Raw genomic sequence first — 23,357 nt, forward strand, 5'->3', positions numbered from 1 at the left:
ACCGATTGTTGTTGTTGTTGTTGTTGGAATTGCCTTGGGAAGAGTTTTGGGCATTGGTTTTCCCCTTTGCATCATTTTTGTCTTTGTTTTCCATGGGCTTGACATTCCGTCTAGCCCCTTGATGAAAATTGATGCATGAAGCAACCATGGTGTGATGGATTATTTCGGTGATAGAACCAAGCCGTTGAGAGTTAATGTATTCGGGCATCTTTTTGGGTAATCCCGCACAAAATTGTTGTTTTTTCTTGGCAAAGTCTATCTTTTGAAAGACAGTAGCCTTGAGATGTAAATCCCAAAAGTTTTCTAAATACTTGTGGATAGACTCATGAGAGAGAAGCTTCAAGCTGCACCATTCGGTGAGCACTTTGTCCCTTGCATCGCTTGCAAGGAATTGCTTCATGATGGAAACTCATAGAGTTTTCCATGTCTTGGGGGCTTCACCGTTGCCACAAAGGCTAGCCCACCATTGACAAGCTAATTTTTGGAAGTGCATAGCTACATGGCATAGCTTGGAGGACTCTGTGAAGCCCTCGTCCGCCAAAGGTCGCATCAAATTGTTGGATGAAGGCCAACACTTTGTTGGTAGCACCAAAGGTGCCATCATAGGTGAGAAAAGAGATACTCTTTCCTCCCTCCTTAAACTTCTTTAGCTTTTGTGACCTTCACCATGCAGGGTATGATTTACATGTCTTCTCCTCTTGTATTCTCCAGGAGAATAGCCATAGCTTTTGTCGGAAGAGGAGGAAGGTGAAGAAGAAGGAGAAGAGGGTGACCTCTTTCTTCCTTTGTTTCCTCTCTTTCCTTTCGGAGTGACGAGGAGAAGAATTGTGTGTTGATATTTTCCTCTTGGGAGGAGTTGGCGGTTGTCTAAACCGCCATCTTCATGGAGCCACATCTTCAGAGGAACTTAAAGTTTCATTGCTTTCTTACTCTTTGGATTCCTCCTCTCGTATGGGAGAGAGTCTTCTTTTGGGGGTCTCTTCAAGTGGCCTCCTAAGCTCTCTCTCCTCTTGGAGAGGAATGAAAATCCCATAAGCGCAAAGTTGTAGAGTAACTTCGGCTTGCAAAGTAGGTTTGCCCATAGCTTGATGCAACCTAGTAACAAGACAATTGACAAACATGGGGGCATCATCATTAGCACCTCCATGTGCAAAATCAAAGTTATCGATATTCATTCTACTATCTTGGTTATTGTCAGCCATGATAATTAAACTTATGTATTTACTTAGTGTATTCTTTGGCAATTCAAAACCTTAGTTGCTACTCCTCTTGGCCTTTTGAAAATCAATACTTGAGTATCTTCACCCAAGGCTCAAATTGGTTAATTATAGAGAGTAGTGGAGTGGGTCTAATATTGCAAAATTGCCAAGGGATAGCTCCTTCAAGACTTCTTATGGCTCAATAATGGTAAAGTCGTAGGCAAGTCTAAATAGAATCCATTTGTCATAAAGTGTTTAATTCAAACATGACCTCTCAAGAGGCATAAACGGTTTTCATGCTTAAATGACTAAGGTGCTTGAAGTGTTCAATTCAAACATGATATCTTAAGAAGCATAAAAGACACATGTCAAGATCCTCCCCATGTGGCCCTCATGATATGCTCGAATCTTATTGGATAGGCTTTGAAGGGGTCCAATGAGAATTTAGATGCATAAAATAATTGAGTTCTCTCTAAGAGGAAAAAGAGGACACATGTCCAAATGATATAATAAAAATAATAGAAAAGAGAGAGAGAGAGAGAGAGAGAGAGAGAGAGTAAGAGAGAGGGGTGGACCAAGCATGAGAGGGGTATACTCTCCCACACCCACACACACACTCTCTCATTGTGTGAACTGCAAAGTGCAAGAGCTCCATCTCCTCCTCCAAGCTTGTTGAAAAGTTGAGAGCCTACCCCAACACTCTTGGCTATGGAAAGCAAATCCAACCAAGAGCCATACTTCAATGCTTAAGCTTTCCATCTTCTTCATCTTCATTACTATGCTATCATGCTATGCTAAGCAAGAAGAGTGATGATAAGTGAGGAACTATTTCTTTCTCCTATGAATGATTATTCTTCCTCTTCCCTACCCATGTTCCCCGCTAGCTCTCTCCACCTTCAAAGGTGTTTGAGGCCTTGGGACTGCGGCCGGGGATGGTTAATGCTTTTACAAAGTTTATGTTATGCTCGTGATGCATGAAGCTTTCCATCTTCATAGCATCACCAAGGTCACAAGGAACACAAAGATTGTATTGTACCAAGTCTCTCTTGATGGGAGAATCTATAATACAAAAACCTTTTGGAGGGGGGACCAGCTCCAAGTAAATCCGGTCCTCAATTGTTGTCATGTTCTCTAATACTCTCTTTTGCAAAATTATTATTCATGCCAAGTTAATTAAGTATAATGGTTATGCTGCTACGGCTAATTAAGTTCAACCTATATGTTCTCCAAGTAGTCTCACAAAAATGCTCACTCTAATTCTCTTAATTCTGCTGTTCTCAAAGTTCATAGGCCATTTCCACTACGTTAGTATCAGAGCATTTGGTTTCTCTTTTCTTGCTTAAGAAGAGAGGTCCTTAAGTATCCTATTAATGGTTGATTTTGTTAATTATATTAGGGTAAGTGGGACTAGGATCTATTATCGATTTTGTTGAGTCCATTATGTGGGATATGGTACACACCTTTGGAGCTTTGGTCTTAATAATGGGGTCTTTTTAGACTTGCCTACGGCTTTACCATTATTGAGCCATAAGAAGTTTGAAAGGAGCTAGCCCTCGGCAATTCTGCAATATTAGACCCACTCCACCACTCTCTATAATTAACCAATTCAAGCCGTGGGTGTAGATACTGAAGTGCTGATTTTCAAAGGCTAAGAGGAGTAGCAACTAAGGTTTTGAATTGCCAAAGAATACACTAAGGAAACACATAAGTATAATTAGCATGGCTGACAATAACCAAGAGAGTAAAATGAACATTGATAACTTTGATTTTGCACATGAAGGTTCTAATGATGATGCCCCCATGTTTGTCAATTATCTTGTTACTAGGTTGCAGCAAGCTATGGGCAACCGTGCTTTGCAAGCCGAAGTTACTCAACAACTTCGTGCTTTTTGGATTTCCCTTCCTCTCCGAGAGAGAGAGAGAGAGAGAGAGAGAGAGAGAGAGAGAGAGAGAGAGAGCTTAGGAGGTCTCTTGATGAGACTCTTGAAAGAAGACTCTCTCCCATAAGAGAGAAGGAATCCAAAGAACGAGAAAGAAGAGAATCCCTAAGTTCCTCTGAAGATGTGGCTCCACGAAGACAACGGTCTACGATCGCCAACTCCTTCCAAGAGGAAACGGTCCAACCTTCTCCTTGTTACTCCGAAAGGGAAGAGAGGAAACAAAGGAAGAAAAAGGCAAGAAAGAGGTCACCCTCTTCTCCTTCTTATTCACCTTCCTCCTCTTGCGACGAAAGCAATAGTTATTCTCCTAGAGAATACAAGAGGAGAGGACATCGCAAAACTTACCCTGCATGGTGAAGGTCCCAAAAGCTCAAGAAATTCAAAGAGGGAAGAAAGAGTATATCTTCTCTTACCTATGATGGCACCTTTGGTGTCACCAACAAAGTATTGGCCTTCATCCAACAATTTGATGCGGCCTTTGGAGACGAGGGCTTCATGGAGTCCTCCAAGCTATGCCATGTAGCTATGCACTTTAAAAAATCTGCTCGTCAATGGTCGGCTAGCCTTCGTGGCAATGGCGAGGCCCCAAAGACATGGAAAACTCTATGAGTTTCCATCATGAAGTAATTCCTTACAAGCAATGCAAAGGACAAAGTGCTTGCCGAATGACTGAGCTTGAGGCTGCTCTTCAATGAGTCTATCCACAAATATGTAGACAAGTTTTGGGATTTACATCTCAAATCTACAGTCTTTCAAAGGATAGACTTCGCCGAACAAAAGCAACAATTTTGTGCGGGATTATCTGAAGAAATGGTTGAGTATGTCAACTCATAATGGCTTAGCACTATCACCGAAGTCATCCACCACACTATGGTTGCTTCAAGGATCAATTTCCAATAAGGGGCGAGAAGAAATTTCAAGCCCATGGAAAACAAGGATCGAAATGCAGCTAAAGGGAAGAGCAATGCTCAAAACTCTTCCCAAGGCAGCACCAACACCAACAACAACAAAGCCAAGGAGAAAGAATCTTACAAAGGGAAAAATAAGATCTCTCCCAAAGAATTAGAGGCCTTTCGCAAGGACCATAAGTGTTTTAAGAGTGGAGGAAAAGGACATGGCTATCGTTCTTCCCCCAAGAGAAATGCCTGCACTGAGACTCCTAGAGCTTCTACCATCAAGCTCCAAAAGAGGATGCCCATTGCAAAGGATCACCTCTCTCCTATGCTTGGGGAAAGGTAAGGGAACATGATGCCTTTATCTTGTTTGACCCTGGATCTACTCACAACTTTATATCAACGGAGTTGGCCACCGAGTTGGGCGTTCAAGCTGTTTAAGATGGGAGATACTATAACTGCTAACACAGCTTTCAAGGGACATCAATCCTCCATTACTCCCTTGATTGGAAAATTGAGGCTTCATGTCCAAAGCTATGTCGACAAAGAAGACTTTTTCATCTCTCCTCTCCAACATGAGGATGCTATCCTAGGGGCACCATGGTTCAATTGCATGGCTACGAACATGAAGTTCCCTGAAAGGAGAATCTACTTCACCTTCAGGGAAAAGAGCATGTATATATATATATGCTAATGAGTCTGGTCGTACTATACCACTTGTAAATTCACCGACTTCCGATAACTGAATGAAAAGCTCGGTCTCTGTGTACATGATTTTTATCAAAGAATCCACTAGTGACGCTAATGATTTATCAAATGAAAATGGTAGGAATCAAGAAGAGTTAGACTTGTCTACTTTTCTAAATGGATTCCAAGATGTTTTCCTTGATGACATCCCTAATGAGCTACCTCCAAAACGAGATGATGATGACCATGCAATAGAGCTTCTACTAGGAAGCTCACCGCCTAATAAACCTCCTTATTGAGTTTCACAAGCTCAACAAGAGGAGATCATGAGGCAAGTGCATGAATTGGTGGAAAAAGGGAGGTGACTCCTAGCTCCTCTCCATTATGATCACCAGTACTTTTAGTGCAAAAGAATGATGACACATATCACATGTGTATTGACTATAGAGCACTAAATAGGATCACTATTAAAAAAAGATTTCCCGTGCCGCGGGTAGAAGATCGATTTGATAAGATACACGTTTTGGCCTGACAAATGCTCCAGCCGCATTCAAACTCACAATGGACAAAAATATTCAGACCACTCAAATTTTCTTGGAGGAGTACAAGTGACACCTCCAAGTAATATTTCAAGTTGTGAGAGAGAATAAGCTTTTCATTAATTAAAAAAAAGTGAAATTTTCCTACAAGAGACTCAAAATTTAGGTCACATTATCTCTCAAGATGGTATCCTTATGGATCCATCAAAGTTGGAGGTAATAAAAGCATGGCCTAATCCAAGGAATCTACATGAGCTAAGAGGTTTTATTGGTATGTGTGCATACTATAAATGCTTCATAGCAAAATCCTCTCAAATAGCAAGACCATTGCATGACTTAACAAAGAAGAACGTTAAGTGCTCATGGATTGCTAAAGGACAAAATGCTTTTGACAAGCTCAAAGAGAAGCTTACCTCCTAACCATTCCTTATGCTTGTGGATCTCTCAAAACCATTTGAGGTCCAATGTGATGCTTGTGGTGATTTTCTTGGAGCATTTTTGCTTCTAGAAGGGCATGCCATAGCATACGAGAGCCGAAGGCTAGATACCGATGAACGGGTCTTGGACATATACAAAAAAGAGCTTTTAACTGTTCTACATGTCCTAGACACATGGAAGCACTATCTCTTGGGGGATCCATTCATCCTACGAATGGATCACAAAGCCTCAAGAACTTCATGAGGCAAACCAAGCTCTCCGACAAACATATGAGGTGGGAAAATTATCTTTCACAATTTAAATTTCATATTGCTCACATTGTTGGCAAGCACAATCAAGTGGTCGATGCACTTTCACGATGGCCAAGGGTAAATGTGGTTTCTATACTAACTCACAATGATCTATCTTTTATGATAGATGAGTACGTTATTGTCTGAGACTTTAAGTACGTAAGTACAACCTTTGCATTAGGGAAGAAAAAAAGAACCATTCACCTTTGAGGATGGTTATCTTTCAAACGGCAATAGGCTATGTGTTACTCACCCATACAATAAGAAAGTCGAGTATGAAACCCATGCTTCTCATTATGCGGGGCAAAGAAGGATTCCATAATCTACTTTTTGAGGAGTAAAAACGGATTTCTATTGGCTTACCATGAAAGTAAACATACCATGAAGATTATGTTTCAAAATGCATGGTATGCCAAAAGTCAAAAATTTGATCGAGGGAAGCAACTTGAATTGTTTCAATGGACAGGCTTACCAAGAAAACACACTCTATACCTGTCAAAAATACTATTAAGGCACATCAAATGGCAACCCTCTTCAGATCTCAAATTTTCAAGTCTCCTGGATTGCCAGCATCCATAGTGTTGAACAAAGATCCTAGAATGACCAGTAATTTCTGGAAGGTCTCTTTGAGAATCTAGGAATTATATTAAATTTCTCTTTTGGCCTATCCACAAACGAATGAACAAAGTGAAATAACTAATCTGACGATTCTTGATCTACTAAAAGCGTATATCATAAAAGTAGATCAAATTTCTCATCAAGAGAAGTACCTACCTCTTATAGAGTATACGTGCAATGACATTGTACATACCTCTATGGGGAAAGTACCTTTCAAGGATAAAGAGGAAAGATCCAAAAGTCACTTACTATTTAAGTACATCAGAAGATATTCACTCCTGATGAATATAGCCGAGACTTACAAGAATCTTTTCCAAAGATTAAAAAGGTTATATCCATCTCATAGCAAAGGCAAAAAGGGCTGCTACTAATAAGCACAGAAGAGCCTTAGCCTTTAAGGAAAATGATTGGGTCTTACTAAATTTTCTCAAGGCTCATCTAAGTCATACTAAGGGAAAGAATCCTACGGGCCACCAAGAGTATTATGTTAAACTAGCAAAAAGATACTATGGTCCTTTCTATAAAAAAAATCTTAAGCCAATCGATGAGATGGCTTATTAGTTAAAGCTGTCCAACCGTTGGCTCATTCACAATGCTAACCATGTGAGCCTAGTCAAGCCTTACAAAGGAGAGCCACCAAAAGAACCGATAATTGAGGACCTGCCAGAGATCAAGATGAAGAAGAGGTGTTGTAGCCCGAATCGATTCTTCGACATGAAGACAAGGTACTAAGAAACGGTAAGATTATCCAATGATATCTTGTTAAGTTTAATAATTATCCTTTTAAAGATGCTAAATGGATGCAAGGAACCTAGCTTAGGGATAATATGAACCTTGTCAATGCTTACAATGCTACACTAGAGTAAGCAAATGTAAATGCTTATTTAATGAACAATGTTTTTGTCTTATAAGACTAATCCTTTTTTGTGCACAAATTCAAATAGTATGCATGCTTAAAATCATGTTTGTGATGACGAAGTCACTCAAACACCAAGTAGAATTTGTCACTCTACTTTGGGAGTATGATATGGACTAAAGAGCAGACATGCTTGCGGCAGCTACGTCTCTGTCTCCCAAGCACCAAATGGACTAGTTATCCATTTTGGAATGATGTCGTAGGGTGAAAAGGGATCCTCTACCCGTTAAGAAACGTAGACTAATGACTAAGACTTTATCTCTTCTACCTCATAATCGAGGACGACTATGATTTCAAGAGAGAGGTAATGTCATAAAATCTAATATCTAACCAACCCAAATGATTTTCTCATATTAAACTGATCATTTAATGTGGGAGAATAAACAGGAACAAGGGTTAGAATATAGGCGTTTGCTTATGGATATGTCTCAACACGGAGCCAAGGTTAAAGGGGTCCAAATGAGAGATGGTATGTTAAAGAGAAATGCTACCTAATGGACCTAAAGAACTTAGGGTTAGTTTCATTAGAGACCTCCGAGAGTTAGTGTTAAAAAGTCCTTTGACCTTAGGCAAGCTAGGACCTTGAGGTGGGAATCCTACCCAAGCATGAGGTGTTTGTCGTGCTTGCTAACTAAGGTGCTTAAAGTGTTTGTGGGAACCTTGCCCAAGCTTGAGGTGCTTCTCATGCTTAAATGACTAAGGTGCTTGAAGTGTTCAATTCAAACATGACCTCTCAAGAGGCATAAACGATTTTCATGCTTAAATGACTAAAGTGCTTGACGTGTTCAATTCAAACATGATATCTTAAGAAGCATAAAAAACACATGTCAAGATCCTCCCCATGTGGCCCTCGTGATGTGCTTGCTGCCTCTTGAGGCTTGGGCTTTCCTTGTGAGTGTATGTGTGTGTGTTCTCTCTCATCCCCCTAACTTTAGGGATCGCCCCCTCTTGAGTAGGAATTAGATTTGACTTTTTGAACACCTTACCCTCAAGCACCTTAGTCAGCAAGCACGACAAAGCACCTCAAGCTTGGGTAGTGTTCCCACAAGCACCTCAAGAATCTTAGTCAGCAAGCACGACAAGCACCTCAAGCATCTTAGTCATCAAGCACGACAAGCACCTCAAGCCTTAGTCAGAAAGCACGACAAGCACCTCAAGCTTGGGCCGCGTTCCGCCTCAAGCACAACCCTAGCTTACCTAAGGTCAAAGGACTTTTAACACTAACCTTTGGAGGTCTTCAATGAAGTTAACCCTAAGGTCTTTAAGCTCCATTGGCTAGCCTTGCTCTTGACAGACCATCTCTCATTTGGGCCCCTTTACCATTGGCCCCGTGTTGAGATAGATCTGTAAGCACATGTCTATATTCTAACCCTTGTTCTCGCTTATTCTCCCACATTAAATGATCAATTTAATATGACAAAATCATTTGGGTTGGTTAGATATTAGATTCTATGACAAAGCTTGCCATCTTCTTCATCATCATTATTATGCTATTATGCTATGCTATGCAAGAAAAGTGATGATAAGTGAGGAACTATCTCTTTCTTGTATGTTACTTCTTCTTCCTCTTCCCTACCCTCATTCCCCGCTATCTCTCTCCACCTTCGAAGGTGTTTGAGGCCTTGGGACTGAGGCCGGGGATGGTTAATGCTTTTACAAAGTTTATGTTATGCTCGTGATGCATGAAGCGTTCCATCTTCATTGCATCACCTAGGTCACAAGGAACACAAAGATTGTATTGTATCGAGTCTCTCTTGATGGGAGAATCTATAATACAAAAGCCTTTTGGAGGGGGGACCGGCTCCAAGTAAATCCGGTTTGCAATTGTTGTCATGTTCTCGCTAATACTCTCTCTTGCAAAAGTATTGTTCATGCCAAGTTAATTAAGTATAATGGTTATGTTGCTACCGGTAATTAAGTTCACCCTCTATGTTCTCAAAGTAGCCTCATAAAAAATGCTCACTATATTTCTCTTAATTCCGCTATTCTCAATGTTCATAGGCCATTTCCATTACATCATCTCTTCAAATGCAGTGATTGTAGGATATGCCCAACATGGCAATGGCAAGGAAGCTTTGAACTTTTTTTTTTCCAATAAAACGGAAAGGCCTTTCAACAACGTACATCACCTATGCTTGCAACGTTGCTAGACATGGGGCATTAGAGACACATGCTATGCTTGGCAATGCTTTATTTAATATGTATGTCAATTTTAGTGGTCCCATAAGTGTTGGCCTTAAAACAAGGTCACCCAAAGGGGCTCATGGGCCCCCTTGGCCATTCAATGACCACCCATAACTTTTTTTTTTATAAATGTGAATAAGTTATAAAGCATGGCAATGGGAGAAATCAATAGCATAAGCTTGGCGATGTGAGGGCTTTTGAAGCTCTTGACTAGTGCCACAAAGTATGGATGGCAAGGGTGAAGAAGGAAAAAAGAACCAACAAACTAGGATGAAGGTTTTGGCACGGTTAGCAGTGGATTTTGTGGAGGTCTATGGTCGCCGTGCCACTTCATTAGGCTGCAATTCTCGCATTGCTATAAAAATTGAGCATAGCCTCTTATTTAAGCACCCTTTAGAATATTTCAAAGGGGGCCCTTCCATGCCATAAAAGAGAGTTATTTGACAGCTAGCGGGCAAGAGAAGAGTTTGAGTTTCAAGAGCAAGAGTTTCAAGTTTCCAAGGGAGATCATGGGTTCCGAGATTCTACGGGCAAGCAAGCCTCCGAGCTCTCAAGAGGCGAGCTTCAAGAGCCTCTGAGAATTGAAGGCAAGTTCAAGGGCTTCAAGAGGTGAGCTTCAAGAGCTTTAGAGGCAATTCAAGGATGAGTTAGTGCTTTTCCGATATGGGTTTGAGAGGTGAGCCAGTGACATCACCTGCCTGTTGGCTGTGGGAGATGCTAGAGAAAGAAAAGAGTAGACACAGATAGATGAATGCTACTAGGAATCCAAAATGAGCACTATATCATTAAAACTAGATTAGACTGTACAAGGTGTGATCTAATTGATCTTTAACAATCACCACGATGGTGGTTAAAAAAACTTTGGGTGAAGAATAACTCCAACATTGATAGACAATCAGAACCGCTGCTTGGCTCCCAATCAATCACGATATTGGAGTCTTCTTGATGCATGTCAAAGCCCTCATATTGGCATGCACTCGAGCCCCTCAATGAATGTAGATTGGCACCCGTAGTTCAAACGTTAGTTTTTCATTTGCTGTTGAGCTCATCTTTCCTTTCCTTAAGGCTTATTAATAAATTAAAACTCCTTGTTTGCTTTCAATTCCAATCCCGAGGAAATTAACACCCTTGAATATGTGAAGGTGAGCGAGATATCAAAGAGATTAAAGCTCATGAAGTTTGACTATGAGGGAGATATGGATTGATTAACACGGCTATGGCCGTTTAGGTTTTACGAGGGTGTCCGATATATATATATATATATATATATATATATATATATATATATATATATATATATTTCAAAGCTTAGGATAATGGATAATGGAGAGTTCGGAAGCTATGAACGCTTAAGAAATATGGTTAGAGAGAGGTATGTGAAAGCTTAGTTAATGCAGTTATGGCGGCTTGATTAACATGAGGGCCTCATATAGAGAGAGAGAGAGAGAGAGAGAGAGAGAGAGAGAGAGAGAGAGAGAGAGAGAGAGAGAGAGAGAGATCGAAGCTTCCTCTTGAAAATTCCCCAAGCGAGAGCTTCCTTTTGCTTACATGAGAGCTTCTCCAAGTGATTAAGAGAGAGATATCCAAGCTTGAGGCTATGGCCTAACCTTCATAAGGTGTAAGAGTGCAAGAGAGAATCCCCTTTGATAACCTCCTCCCCCAAGGGTGTCCACGAGAGAGAGAGAGAGAGAGAGAGAGAGAGAGAGAGAGAGAGAGAGAGAGAGAGAGAGAACTTGAAAGCTTCTCTCTCCCCCCCCCCCCCCACTTTTCTTCTTGATTCCCCCTTCTTGAGAGAATTTCCTTTCCTTTTTTAACTCCCTCTGCCGTTCTTTTCTAGCTCTCACTTTCAAGCGAAGAAGCGGCCTACATGACATTCTGACGCCGACAGTGCCGCATGGGATGCTGAGCATTTTTCGCTCCATGGTCGAACTCATCCGATGTCTGCAGTCACCACTACGAGCACATCTTGCACTATCTTCCTTTCTTTTTTTCCCTTGTTTATTCACATTCAAAATCCCTAAAAACGCCATTGGGCGGCCACCTCCAAGCCCCTTATGGGTGAGCACTTTCCAAGTGCACCACATTTGGCTTACATATTGACTTCCTCTGATGGCCCATAAAAAAAGCAATTCAAAGCTTTCTTGCCACTTCCATGTTAGATATATTTTGCAATCAAAAAGCGATATCTTTGACATCGAACTCTTTAAGCTCTCTGAAGTGCACCAAATCTGGCATTAGACGGGCTTGTAGAGCATTCCGAACTACACTATTATCTCATAAACTCTTAATTCGACAACTTCCAAGCATATCCACTTACATCATCGAAAACATAGTTACTAACTTTCAAAAACCATATCTGGCATACATTTAACTTTACATTAACCTGGTATTGTGCCCCACTCATTGCATAATTAATCTTTACACTTCAAACAAATTTAATCTGCGTCTTTTAGTCCTATTTTCCATCGTGGAAGCGGAGCGACAAAACATCACGCTTGCAAACGTCTCTTGTCTCCTTGGACGGGTAAAGGGGAGTCCCATTTTAGTCGGGACAACCAACCATCGATGGGATGTGCAGACAAAACAATGTGGGCTAGGGCTTGCTGAACACTCGAGCAAACCCTCAACACTAAAGAGCACGGGGTCTTAAATGAACTCCTGGTGATGGGATCCACGAAGAAGAAGCCCATGCACAAAAGTAGAGATACGCATAGCCGTCTGATCTAGAAAAGGTAAACTCGGACAAATTTTGTAAACTTAGACATTGAGGAGTAAACTCAGACAAGCTTAAGTAAAAGTAGGGTTTGAATTGGGGGCGACCCGCCACACAGATTTTTGTTTGCCGTCGGATCTCCCCGACGCTCAGCTCTCCACCGTTGTTTCCATGACGTGGGACTCGGGTAATGTCGAGGCGCGCGACTGAGATAGAGTTACTTCGTGTGAGCAACCTCCAAGGTATCACAGAGAGAGAGAGAGAGAGAGAGAGAGAGAGAGAGAAGGTGCAATGGCGTTACAGTGGGTGATGCTGGGAGCGGCTGCGACAGCGGAGGCGCTGCTGGCACTGCTGCTCACCGTGCCGTATCCTCCCCCTCTTCGTCGCCGCCTAGTCGCCCTCATTGCTTCGCTCCTTCAGCCTGCCCTCGGCATCGTCCCTTTTGCAGCCTTCCAGCTCCTTGGTAAGGCACAAGCGCGACACACAGACTTGTCCCAATTATAGATCCGACCTGAACTTGGAAAAACGCTTTTGCAGACATCTACTGGAAAAACGAACATCGTTTAAATTGCTCCTCCGATGTGTGTACATTACCTGAACGGGATCGTTATGAGAGATCGGTAAGGTTTAACCTCATCCTTGATTCTTACAGAGCCCTGTGCTTTCAGCTTTCAGTAATGAATGTGCTAAGGAGGTTGCCCTGTGTTTTGCAGCTGTTCAAAGCCCAGCGCAACACTTTGCTGGCAATAGGTTCCTGCTTCTTGTACTGGTGTGTATGCTAAACCTTTTCTATTTGGTAACTTAGGTTTATGCCGTTCAATTTTTTGGATAATGCTCTTGTTTATGCAACTTACAAGTGGATTGGGTATCGTCGTCTGAATTACTAAGACGAGAAGGATAACATACTCTACGGCACGATGCATAGTTTATGCAGCAGTCTCTTAGTCATGCGATAACGACTTTTTTGGTTTCACTTTGCCAATTGTGGTCAACCGATGTGGGAAATTTCTAAATGGCTGTGTAGTCAAGGTGATGGGTTTCATTCGACAACATCCCCAACTCTGCCAATGCATGAGGAATTGGGGGTTTTCCAGAAGGTGTCTAAAGTGATTGGCACCAAATGTAGTGTGCAACAGAAGGTGTCTAAAGTGATTGGCACCAAATGTAGTGTGCAACAGAAGTTATTTATGGTGAATGCTTGGGATGAGTGCTCAGTGTGTTTTCAAGGTTCCTTTTTACTGCATGAGAGAGTTCCTTTCACTTCATGTGAGAGACGTGCAATAGACTAGAGAGAGAAGAGAATGATACTGTGAGTGAAGGTTCTGAGAGTGATAGAGAGAGAGGACTAACAAGGGCCCCCCTCTTTGTCGCTAGAGAGGTATTTGCTTTAGATTGCACAAATGCTGATACAATGGTCCTAGATGTTGATGGGATCTTGCTATTGATGCTTGGATCTGCGAGGCCAAGGGCTGAAAACTGAAAACGCTGAGCTGATTCGACTTGGAACTGCGATTTGACGATGAAGCTATGGATGAAAATCTGCAATCGATGTTGCTGGGTACTGAATGCTGAAAAACGCTGGGTTGATTTGGATTTGCAGGTATCGGCGGATGCTTGAGGGCTGAAGAGGCTAGGGTGCTGGTATTATTGGCAAAAATGCCATTGGTGCTGGTGGTCATGCTGATGGAAAAACACCATGCATGGGGTAGTGATGGGCTGCCTGCCCATTAGGTGCCGAGGGTATTGACTTATGCTTGAAAAGTGACTCCTAGGTCACTTATATATGGAATTTAAACTGGGTCGGGCAATGCCAATAAAAACCAACGATTTCTATAATGCTGGCTAAATGCCACTTACAAATAAGTTGATAAACTCACTTCTCACTTTATAAGAGGTGCTTCACATGTAGGTAAATACCTCTTCTGGGTACTAATGCAATTGTATGGTAACACTCCCTAGTGCCTACACTTAGCATACACTGGTTGTGCTCATGTGCAATCAGGGGGTATGCAACTACGCAAAAGTGCCTGGGCATGCAAGCCTTGCCTACAGGCTCACAAGGATGCTAGAACACTTACTAGGCTGATGTAAACCCTAGAAGTAGGAGTTCGCTTGTCCACAATGTACATAGAGTTAGACGAGCACGTGATACCAAAGTTCGTATTTGTGACGTTAGTTAATTGTCTTGCTATTTGCTGAAAGCTTAAGAAGCAATGTTTTTACCATGAAAAGATGTCACAAATGGGGTTGACACTTCAGTTTATGTCTGAAATTGAGACCTTGCATTTTCATGGATAGTATGGATATTGATTTGAGCTATTTTTACATTCATCTAGATATATATCAATTCACTTACAGGCTCACAAGGATGCTAGAACACTTACTAGGCTGATGTAAACCCTAGAAGTAGGAGTTCACTTGTCCACATGTACATAGAGTTAGATGAGCACGTGATACCAAAGTTCGTATTTGTGATGTTAGTTAATTGTCTTGCTATTTGTTGAAAGCTTAAGAAGCAATGTTTTTACCATGAAAAGGTGTCACAAATGGGATTGACACTTCAGTTTATGTCTGAAATTGAGACCTTGCATTTTCATGGATAGTATGGATATTGATTTGAGCTATTTTTACATTCATCTAGATATATATCAATTCACTAACACAAGGAATAGATTAAACTGCTAAAAAGTTCTTTCCAACAGAGAGGAGGCATGAGAAAGGTTAGTCTGTTAGAGTTCAAAATCCTGTCCGGTGGTCGCTCCAACATCTCTCAGAAGCAGATCAGGGAGTGAGAATTGTTGTGTGGCGGTACCTGACCGATCTGAGGTAGACGTACCTTTTCTCGATGATGCACTCTATGGTGTCGGTAGGCTTGCATGAGGTGGGACCCCTTAGAGTAGTGTTTCACACTTCTGCTCTAAATGTGTGTTGCAGGTCACTTTCAGTGAATTTACACTTTTATTAGCATAATAGCATTTATTAGCCATTTTCAGGAAGGTGGGGTGTTCTGGTTGAGCAGTGCAAATTTACTATTTGCCTATATGTGCAAACCCTCCCTCCCCCATGTTGTGATTAGTGAGCAGAGCTTTCAATGTTTGGGCTATACTCTCTCTAGCGTTTTCTCTCTCAATTTGAGTCTGGCGTTTTCTCTCTCCTCTAGCGTTTTTCATGAGCTCTTAATCCCTCGCGTTTATTGCCACCAATCTCTATTTCTTGCTCTAGTGCTACTCTTCCCCTCTGTGTTGAAAGCCTGCTTGCAAGTGTTCACTTGCAGATTGCTATCCGTGCCCGTTCGGTGGACGGTACGTGATAGGAGGTCCTTTTTGACGAGATTTGTGGCGATAGATCCGAGATCCATTGACTGCTTGGTCCTGAGAGGAGATGTCACAAAGTGATGACGTGGCGGACAGCAGAAACCCTAATTTCTGCCAGAAACCCTAAAATTCCTGCAAACCCTAATTTTTGCCAAAAACCCTAAATTCCGGAAATCGCGGAGGCGAATTATTAAAAAAAAAAATTATTTATTTATTTATTTTTTTTTTTGGAAAATGATGAGCGACGCGAATTTTGCTTTTGCTTTTTTTTTTTATTAAAAAAAAAAGAGAAAAGACTCTCTAAGAGAGAGAGAGAACTGATGCTTTTGATTTTAAAAGCTTTTGGGGCTCTGCTTTTGGGCATCCCTTGTAACCTTTAAATTAGTGGTGAGGGCCTCACTTCTCAGGGCATCTGGACGCAGAGTCTGAGAGTGAAACCCTAACCGCTCTCTTGTACTTTGATGATTGATTAATACAAAAAGAAATACCGAAAGGGGCGCCAGTCTTTGGGGCCAATATCTCTAGGCACGGAACTCCGCCGGGCCAGTGCAAATCTATTGTGATCTGTGAATTGTTTTGAAGTGGTTATTTGGTGCTGTCGCGGTTGATTCTTGACTTGGAGTGTCCAAGTTTGTTACAGTGGTATCAGAGCACGGCCGATTTCTCTTCTACGGGAAATCCGATCCCCGAATTTTTTTTCCGCGGCACCTATGGCTTCAGGCAATGATCAGTCGACTCCCTCTGCATCTGGAGATGCGGGCTGGGATCACAACGAAGATTCAGACAGAGAGTATGGCCCACCTCGGCCTACTCAGGCGGAGCAAACAGAGATGGAGCGTCGTCAATTGATTGGCGATGCAACAAAGATGATGCTCAATTTTGCCAAGGACCCGAAGATGGTAAAATATATGAACCAGACCTCTTTGAAAGAGGTACAGATGGAGTGGCAGAGAACCACAACACCACTCCCGAAACCCGCTCTCAAGAAACCTTCTACCTCCAAGAAATATACGGAGAAGGAACTGGAGAATGTGGTTGATGCACGGATTGCTCAGCTTTTCGACGTGCAAAAGAAAGGCAAAAAGCACGGCAAAAAGCAGAACAAAGGTACTGACTTCCCGGGATATTTGGGTCGTCAGTCGACATTCGACAAAGCAAAGAAACGGAAGAAGCGTGTTCGATTTGAAGGAGTACCCAGTTCTTCTTCTTCTTCTTCTGACAGTTCTTCTAGCTCCTCGGATTAGAGCGAAGAAGACAGAAAAAAAAAAGCAAAAAGCGAAGCAAGACACAAAGCTTCGGAACGGGCAAGAAAAAGGCAAAGAAGGCTACATCTCGCCCAGAGACTGACAGTTCTACTGAGGACTCGTCTACAGACAGCTCAGATTCCGATGACGGAAAGTTTTATGCGAACAAGAAGAATTTTTACAAAGCCAACCAGTATGACTTTCTCGAAGATAACAGCAAGAAAGTCCGAGAGTTTAAGGAAGGTGGCCACTCGATCAAGTTTGATACTTTTCAGGATACTCAGATGCTTCGAAGGCTTTGTCTCTTATACAGCAGTTTGACATCGCTTTCGCGGGAGGACGCTATTCAGAGCACTCCAAGATTCGGAGAGCTGCCTCTTACTCTGAGGGGAATGCTCGTACTTGGTGGTCCACGCTTCTATTAAGCAAGACTGTGCCAGTTACATGGCTGAAATTCAAGAGGCTTTTTATTTCTTCTTGGTTGACTCAAGAGTTTGAGCGAGATATACGAGCTGCTTGGAACCATCTCCGGATGACCAAGAGCGATACAGTGAATTCTTATTGTGAAAGATTCTGGAGCTCTTTTCTACCCGCCTCTTCATTCAAGAAGATCTCGTTCAGAGAACAAATTGAGCGGTTTACCTTGGGTCTACCTACAGAGATCTGAGATCACTGCTTGGAACAGAAGTCAGCTTCTATTCAGGAGTTGATGAGTCATGCGAAGCGGGGCTTTGCCATTCACTCTGGCAGTCTGACCTACCCCACAGATGAGGCCATGACACAACGAGCCAAACAGACTTCTGGGAATGAAAGTAGAATGAAAAAGAGCAACCCAGAGGAAAAAAAAAAGGATGCACGACCCAAGCTTACTCCTGAGGAGAGAGCTCGCTTCATCAGAGAGGGGAAGTGCTTTGGATGCGGGAAACATGGACATATTTCCGCAAAGTGCCCTGATAAGGCACAGAAAGAACAGAATGATAAAGACGACGACAGGTCTGAGAGTTCGAGAGCAGCTGAGGAATGTGGCAGAAAAGGCAGATAGAAAAGCAGAACTGGTACCACATGGCGTGGGACTTGCACCGAATCAAATGAATGAAAGTACAAACTTTGCCGTTTTTTTTTGGGGCAAAGTGAAGGATCAAGAAGCTCTTTTGAAGGAGCCAAGGCCAACTTCTTTTCACTTGGAATTGGCGGCTCGATTTGGAACTGCGCCCGACAGACTGACGCCACAGGCGGAGGTAGTTCGACTGGCACCCGGATGGGATGTTGCCATTACACCGAGCATTGGCAAACTTCGTTTGCAATGACAGGGGTGTTCAGGGCACGTGAGTGACGTTCTACTCGGGATCCCTTGGTACCACAAGAACTACGCCGTGGTTGACTACCGGGCCGAGAAAGCGACTTTGATAAATGAAGGGCTTAGAGATTGTACTTGATGAACTTCAGTTTTCTTACTCATTCTTTTGGGAGAACTGAACCATGGATAAAAGTTGAATATGTTTTGACCTGAAGAAAAGAACGCCAAGATTTTTTTCTCCACGCTCATGCCGATTGCTTTTGAGAGGGCCTGAAGATCATACCATTGATCTGATATCTGGAAGCACACCACCGAATCGGCCACCTTATTGTGTGAGCCGAGTACAGAATGAAAAGATTATGAACTCAGTGAAAGACCTCTTGGAAAAGGGTCTTGTCCAGCTTAGTACTTCACCGTATTGCTCTCCAGTGTTGTTGATTTTGAAGAAAGACAGATCTTGGAGAATGTGCATCGATTATAGCACTCTCAACGAAATCACCATCAAGAACAGATTTCCGATTCCTAGGATCGATGATATACTCGACAGGTTACAGGGATCCTCGTGCTTTAGCAGGATTGACTTGAAGAGTGGATATCATCAGATCAGGATAGCGCCAGGAGATGTCTACAAGACAGCTTTTCGGACGACTTTTGGGTTATTTGAGTTTTTGGTGATGCCTTTTGGCTTAACCAATGCTCCTGCGACATTTAACCGGATGATGGACAGGATTTTTCAAGAGTACAGGCTATTTGTTGGCACTTTCTTTGACGACATCATTGTTTTCTCGAAGAATGAGGCAGAACACAGAGATCATCTGCTTCAAGTCTTTTAGGCATTACGAGATCACACGCTAGTGATTAATGCAAAGAAAAGTGAATTTTTTCCTACCATGGATACACTTTTTGGGACACATTGTGTCAGCAACACAACAGGAGTGCAAATGGACCCGGCCAAGATAGAGACTATCCGTGATTGGCCCGATTTGAGGAATGTCCATGAAGTTAGAAGCTTCTTGGGACTATGTTCATACTACAGGCGGTTCATACGAAAGTTTGCAGAGGTTGCTTCCCCTTTGCATATCTTGACACAGAAAGGAGTACCTTTTTCGTGGGGACCCACAGAGGTGACTGCCTTTCAGACATTGAAAGAGAAATTGACTACGGGACCTATTTTGACTTTGCCGGACTTGCAGAAGTCATTCGAAGTATATTGTGATGCTTGTGGTTGTAGTCTGGGTGCGGTCTTGATGCAAGAAGGCCATGTCATAGCTTACGAGAGCCGTTTGTTCTCTAGGCCGGAGATGACATCACAGATCTATGGGAAAGAGCTTTTGGCGGTTATCCATGCTCTTACTCAGTGGTGGCATTACCTACTCGGAGCGGATTTTATTGTCTTTACAGACCATCAGAGTTTGCGCTACTTGTCACAGAAGCAGCTTTCGGAAAAGCAGATGCGGTGGGCGAACATCTTGTCACAGTTTCACTTCCAGATTGTCCATGTGCAGGGACAGAAGAATGTGGTGGCAGATGCTTTGTCTCGGAAACCGTTGGTTCTGGCTATTTCCGCGATACATCATAGGAGCTTCGAGGATATGGTCGATGAGTGTGCCACAGATACAGATTTTGCAGATATTTTCACACGGATACGGGATGGGGAGACAGTAGCTGGATACTCCCTTCGGGAAGGCTACTTGATGAAAAAGACTATGTTGTGCGTTACACAGCCGTTGAGGGAAAAGATTATGACTGATTGCCACTGTCCACCTTTTACGGGTCACCGCGGCATTGCTACCACCATGAAAGGGGTAGAGAGAGATTTCTTTTGGCGGAGACTGAAGAAGGATGTGGAAGAGTTTGTGCGCAGTTGCTTGGTATGCCAGAAGGTCAAGTTTGACAGGCATAAGGCAGAGGGATTGTTACAGCCGACAGAAGAATGTGGTGGCAGATGCTTTGTCTCGGAAACCGTTGGTTCTGGCTATTTCCGCGATACATCATAGGAGCTTCGAGGATATGGTCGATCAGTGTGCCACAGATACAGATTTTGCAGATATTTTCACACGGATACGGGATGGGGAGACAGTAGCTGGATACTCCCTTCGGGAAGGCTACTTGATGAAAAAGACTATGTTGTGCGTTACACAGCCGTTGAGGGAAAAGATTATGACTGATTGCCACTGTCCACCTTTTACGGGTCACCGCGGCATTGCTACCACCATGAAAGGGGTAGAGAGAGATTTCTTTTGGCGGAGACTGAAGAAGGATGTGGAAGAGTTTGTGCGCAGTTGCTTGGTATGCCAGAAGGTCAAGTTTGACAGGCATAAGGCAGAGGGATTGTTACAGCCTTTACCCATACCCACCCACCCGCCCCTGGGAAAATATTGAAATGGATTTCATTTTTTTTTTAATCTCCCGAGAATACAGAATGATCACGATGATTTTCCGATTACATGGCACGCCTGAGACGATTGTCTCCGACAGAGACCCCAGATTTATGAGTTTGTTTTGGAAGGCAATTTGGGAGAACATTGGCACGCGGTTGCAGTTCTCGTCATCGTTCCACTTGCAGACTGACGGGCAATTTGAGATTGCCAATTCAGTGATTTTAGATTTATTGAAGTCTTGTATCTCGCATCAGAAGACTCAATGGGAAAAGAACTTACCTTTGGTGGAATTTGCCTACAATAACACGATACACTCTTCGACGGGGAAGACGCCATGAGAGATTGTTGAAACTGCTGCGAAGGTTCCATCCTTCCTGAGCACGAAAGATTAGAAATTTGAAGCGGATGAATATTCGCGAGATCTGGATACGGCTTTTGCCAAGGTTCGCGAGACTTTGCAGAAGTCTCAAGAACGACAGAAAAAGGCAGCGGATCGCCGTCGTCGCGACATGAAATTGAAGGAGGATGATTGGGTGCTCTTACGTTTTGAGAAGGCACGCCTACGAAAGAACAAGGGAAAGGAGAGGCTTTTTCCAAAGCTTAGTATGCGATACTACGGCCCTTTCCAGATTACTGAAAAGATAAATGAAGTCTCCTTCCGATTGAAACTGCCAGATACTTGGAGGATTCACAATGCATTTCATGTGAATCTCTTGAAACCTTTTAAAGGTGATGTGCCTGATGATGGGGAGCCTGATGAGCAACCCGAAGTGGAAGAAAACGAGGAGATCCTTGTTCCTGAACAGATTTTGGCACATAAGGATACGAAGAAAGGTAAAGTCCGAAGGCGGTTCTTGGTTAAGTTCAAGAACTTTCCTGCATTTGATGCGAAGTGGATGGAGGAGGAGGACCTAGCAGATACTCCTCGGATTGTGAAACTTTACCTCGATGTTTTGGTTTAGCATAGTCTACTCCAAACGGAACCCAGAAACTCAGCTTGGCCGAAGATCTGGTGCAGTGGGATGCACAAGAGGGGAGTCGCTCCACTCCTTTGTCAACAGATGCCTCGATTTTGATACTAAAGTCACTGATGTCTCTTTGAGCTTCAGGGATACTGAGAGCTGACAGTATTCTGCTGGATGACTTTATGAAATGGAATTCCTAATTATGATACTGATTTGTTCTTGACTTCTTGTGAGTGCAGGAACTGATAGCCGAAATGACTGCAGCATTTTGGTCTGATTGATCTCGAATAGACATGGTTGCAATAGGGGTTAGTCAATCGGACATCGATGAGGTCCCGATTGGACCTAGATGTGATTGCTAGCTACATTGCCGATAAATCATGGTCTAAGATCCGAATGAATGTTGAATGTCATGTGATGTCCTGTGATGTCTGGTGATGTCCTGTGATGTCGTGTGATGTGACTGTCGATTTTGTACATGTGCTAGATGTGTGTTCCTAGTACGTAGGTACTAACAGTCAGTGTCTGCTAAGACGGTTTATGGCTTTTGTCGGTTTTGCAGGCGTAATCGCGGTCGATTACAATGCTTTCAAGAGGGGGGTATGTCACAAAGTGATGACGTGGCGGACAGCAGAAACCCTAATTTTTGCCAGAAACCCTAAAATTCCTGCAAACCCTAATTTTTGCCAAAAACCCTAAATTCCGGAAATCGCGGAGGCGGATTATTAATTTTTTTTTTTTTGGAAAATGATAAGCGACGCGAATTTTGCTTTTGCTTTTTTTTTAAATAAAAAAAAAAAGAGAAAAGACTCTCTAAGAGAGAGAGAGAACTGATGCTTTTGATTTTAAAAGCTTTTGGGGCTCTGCTTTTGGGCATCCCTTGTAACCTTTAAATTAGTGGTGAGTGCCTCACTTCTCAGGGCATCTGGACGCAGAGTCTGAGAGTGAAACCCTAACCGCTCTCTTGTACTTTGATGATTGATTAATACAAAAAGAAATACCGAAAGGGGCGCCAGTCTTTGGGGCCAATATCTCTAGGCACGGAACTCCGCCGGGCCAGTGCAAATCTATTGTGATCTGTGAATTGTTTTGAAGTGGTTATTTGGTGCTGTCGCGGTTGATTCTTGACTTGGAGTGTCCAAGTTTGTTCCAGAAGATTTCTCATGGCCTACGACACTCCTTTCGACGATAGCCTACAATTGCCTTATCTTCGACGGAGGTAGAGTACAAGGCTGTTTGCAATGCTACATGGAGTTACGGAGGCTACTTTCGCAGAGTGGATTTCCCCAACAGACAATCACAATGTACTTTAACAACCAGAGTTGTACAGTCATTGCGAGGAACCTGGTGTTTCATGCGTGGACCAAGCATATAGAGATACAATACCATTTTATTTGTGAGAAGACCAAGGATGGCTCTATTCCACGGGAATATATCCCGACGTCAGAGAAGCTTGCTGACATCTTCACCAAACCTCTTCCATAGGCGACATTATCCTCTCATGCTAGCTCCCTTGGACTTGTTTCCTATCCAGGAGTTGAGAGGGGGTATTAAGAGTTTAGATTTGTGTTCGATGTTGGCTCTAGTATCTCCTAGGAACAGATTAAGGAGTGGATGTTGCTTTGTGGCTGAGCTCGGCCATATTCAAGGTAGACGTATCTTTTCTTGGCGATGCACTCCATGGTGTTGCCCACCTGGTAGGCTCGCATGAGGTGGGACCCCTGTTCCTAGGATTTCCT

At 42.8% G+C, this 23,357-nt stretch overlaps 1 protein-coding gene across 1 annotated transcript in view; it reads left to right on the forward strand.

Moving 5' to 3' along the window:
* The first annotated feature begins 12,570 nt into the window (after positions 1–12,570).
* Positions 12,571–23,357, forward strand: part of LOC147419672 (uncharacterized) — a 35,059-nt gene continuing 24,272 nt past the window's right edge. Inside the window, exons 1-3 of the mRNA XM_086505511.1 lie at positions 12,571–12,880; positions 12,955–13,037; positions 13,131–13,186. Of these exons, the coding sequence (XP_086361637.1) occupies positions 12,709–12,880; positions 12,955–13,037; positions 13,131–13,186 (311 nt within the window). The 5' untranslated portion in view covers positions 12,571–12,708. The remainder of the gene's footprint in view (positions 12,881–12,954; positions 13,038–13,130; positions 13,187–23,357) is intronic.

Source organism: Adiantum capillus-veneris, chromosome 29, assembly GCF_014529385.1.
Source record: "Adiantum capillus-veneris isolate H3 chromosome 29, ASM1452938v2, whole genome shotgun sequence".
Taxonomy (NCBI): domain Eukaryota; kingdom Viridiplantae; phylum Streptophyta; class Polypodiopsida; order Polypodiales; family Pteridaceae; genus Adiantum; species Adiantum capillus-veneris.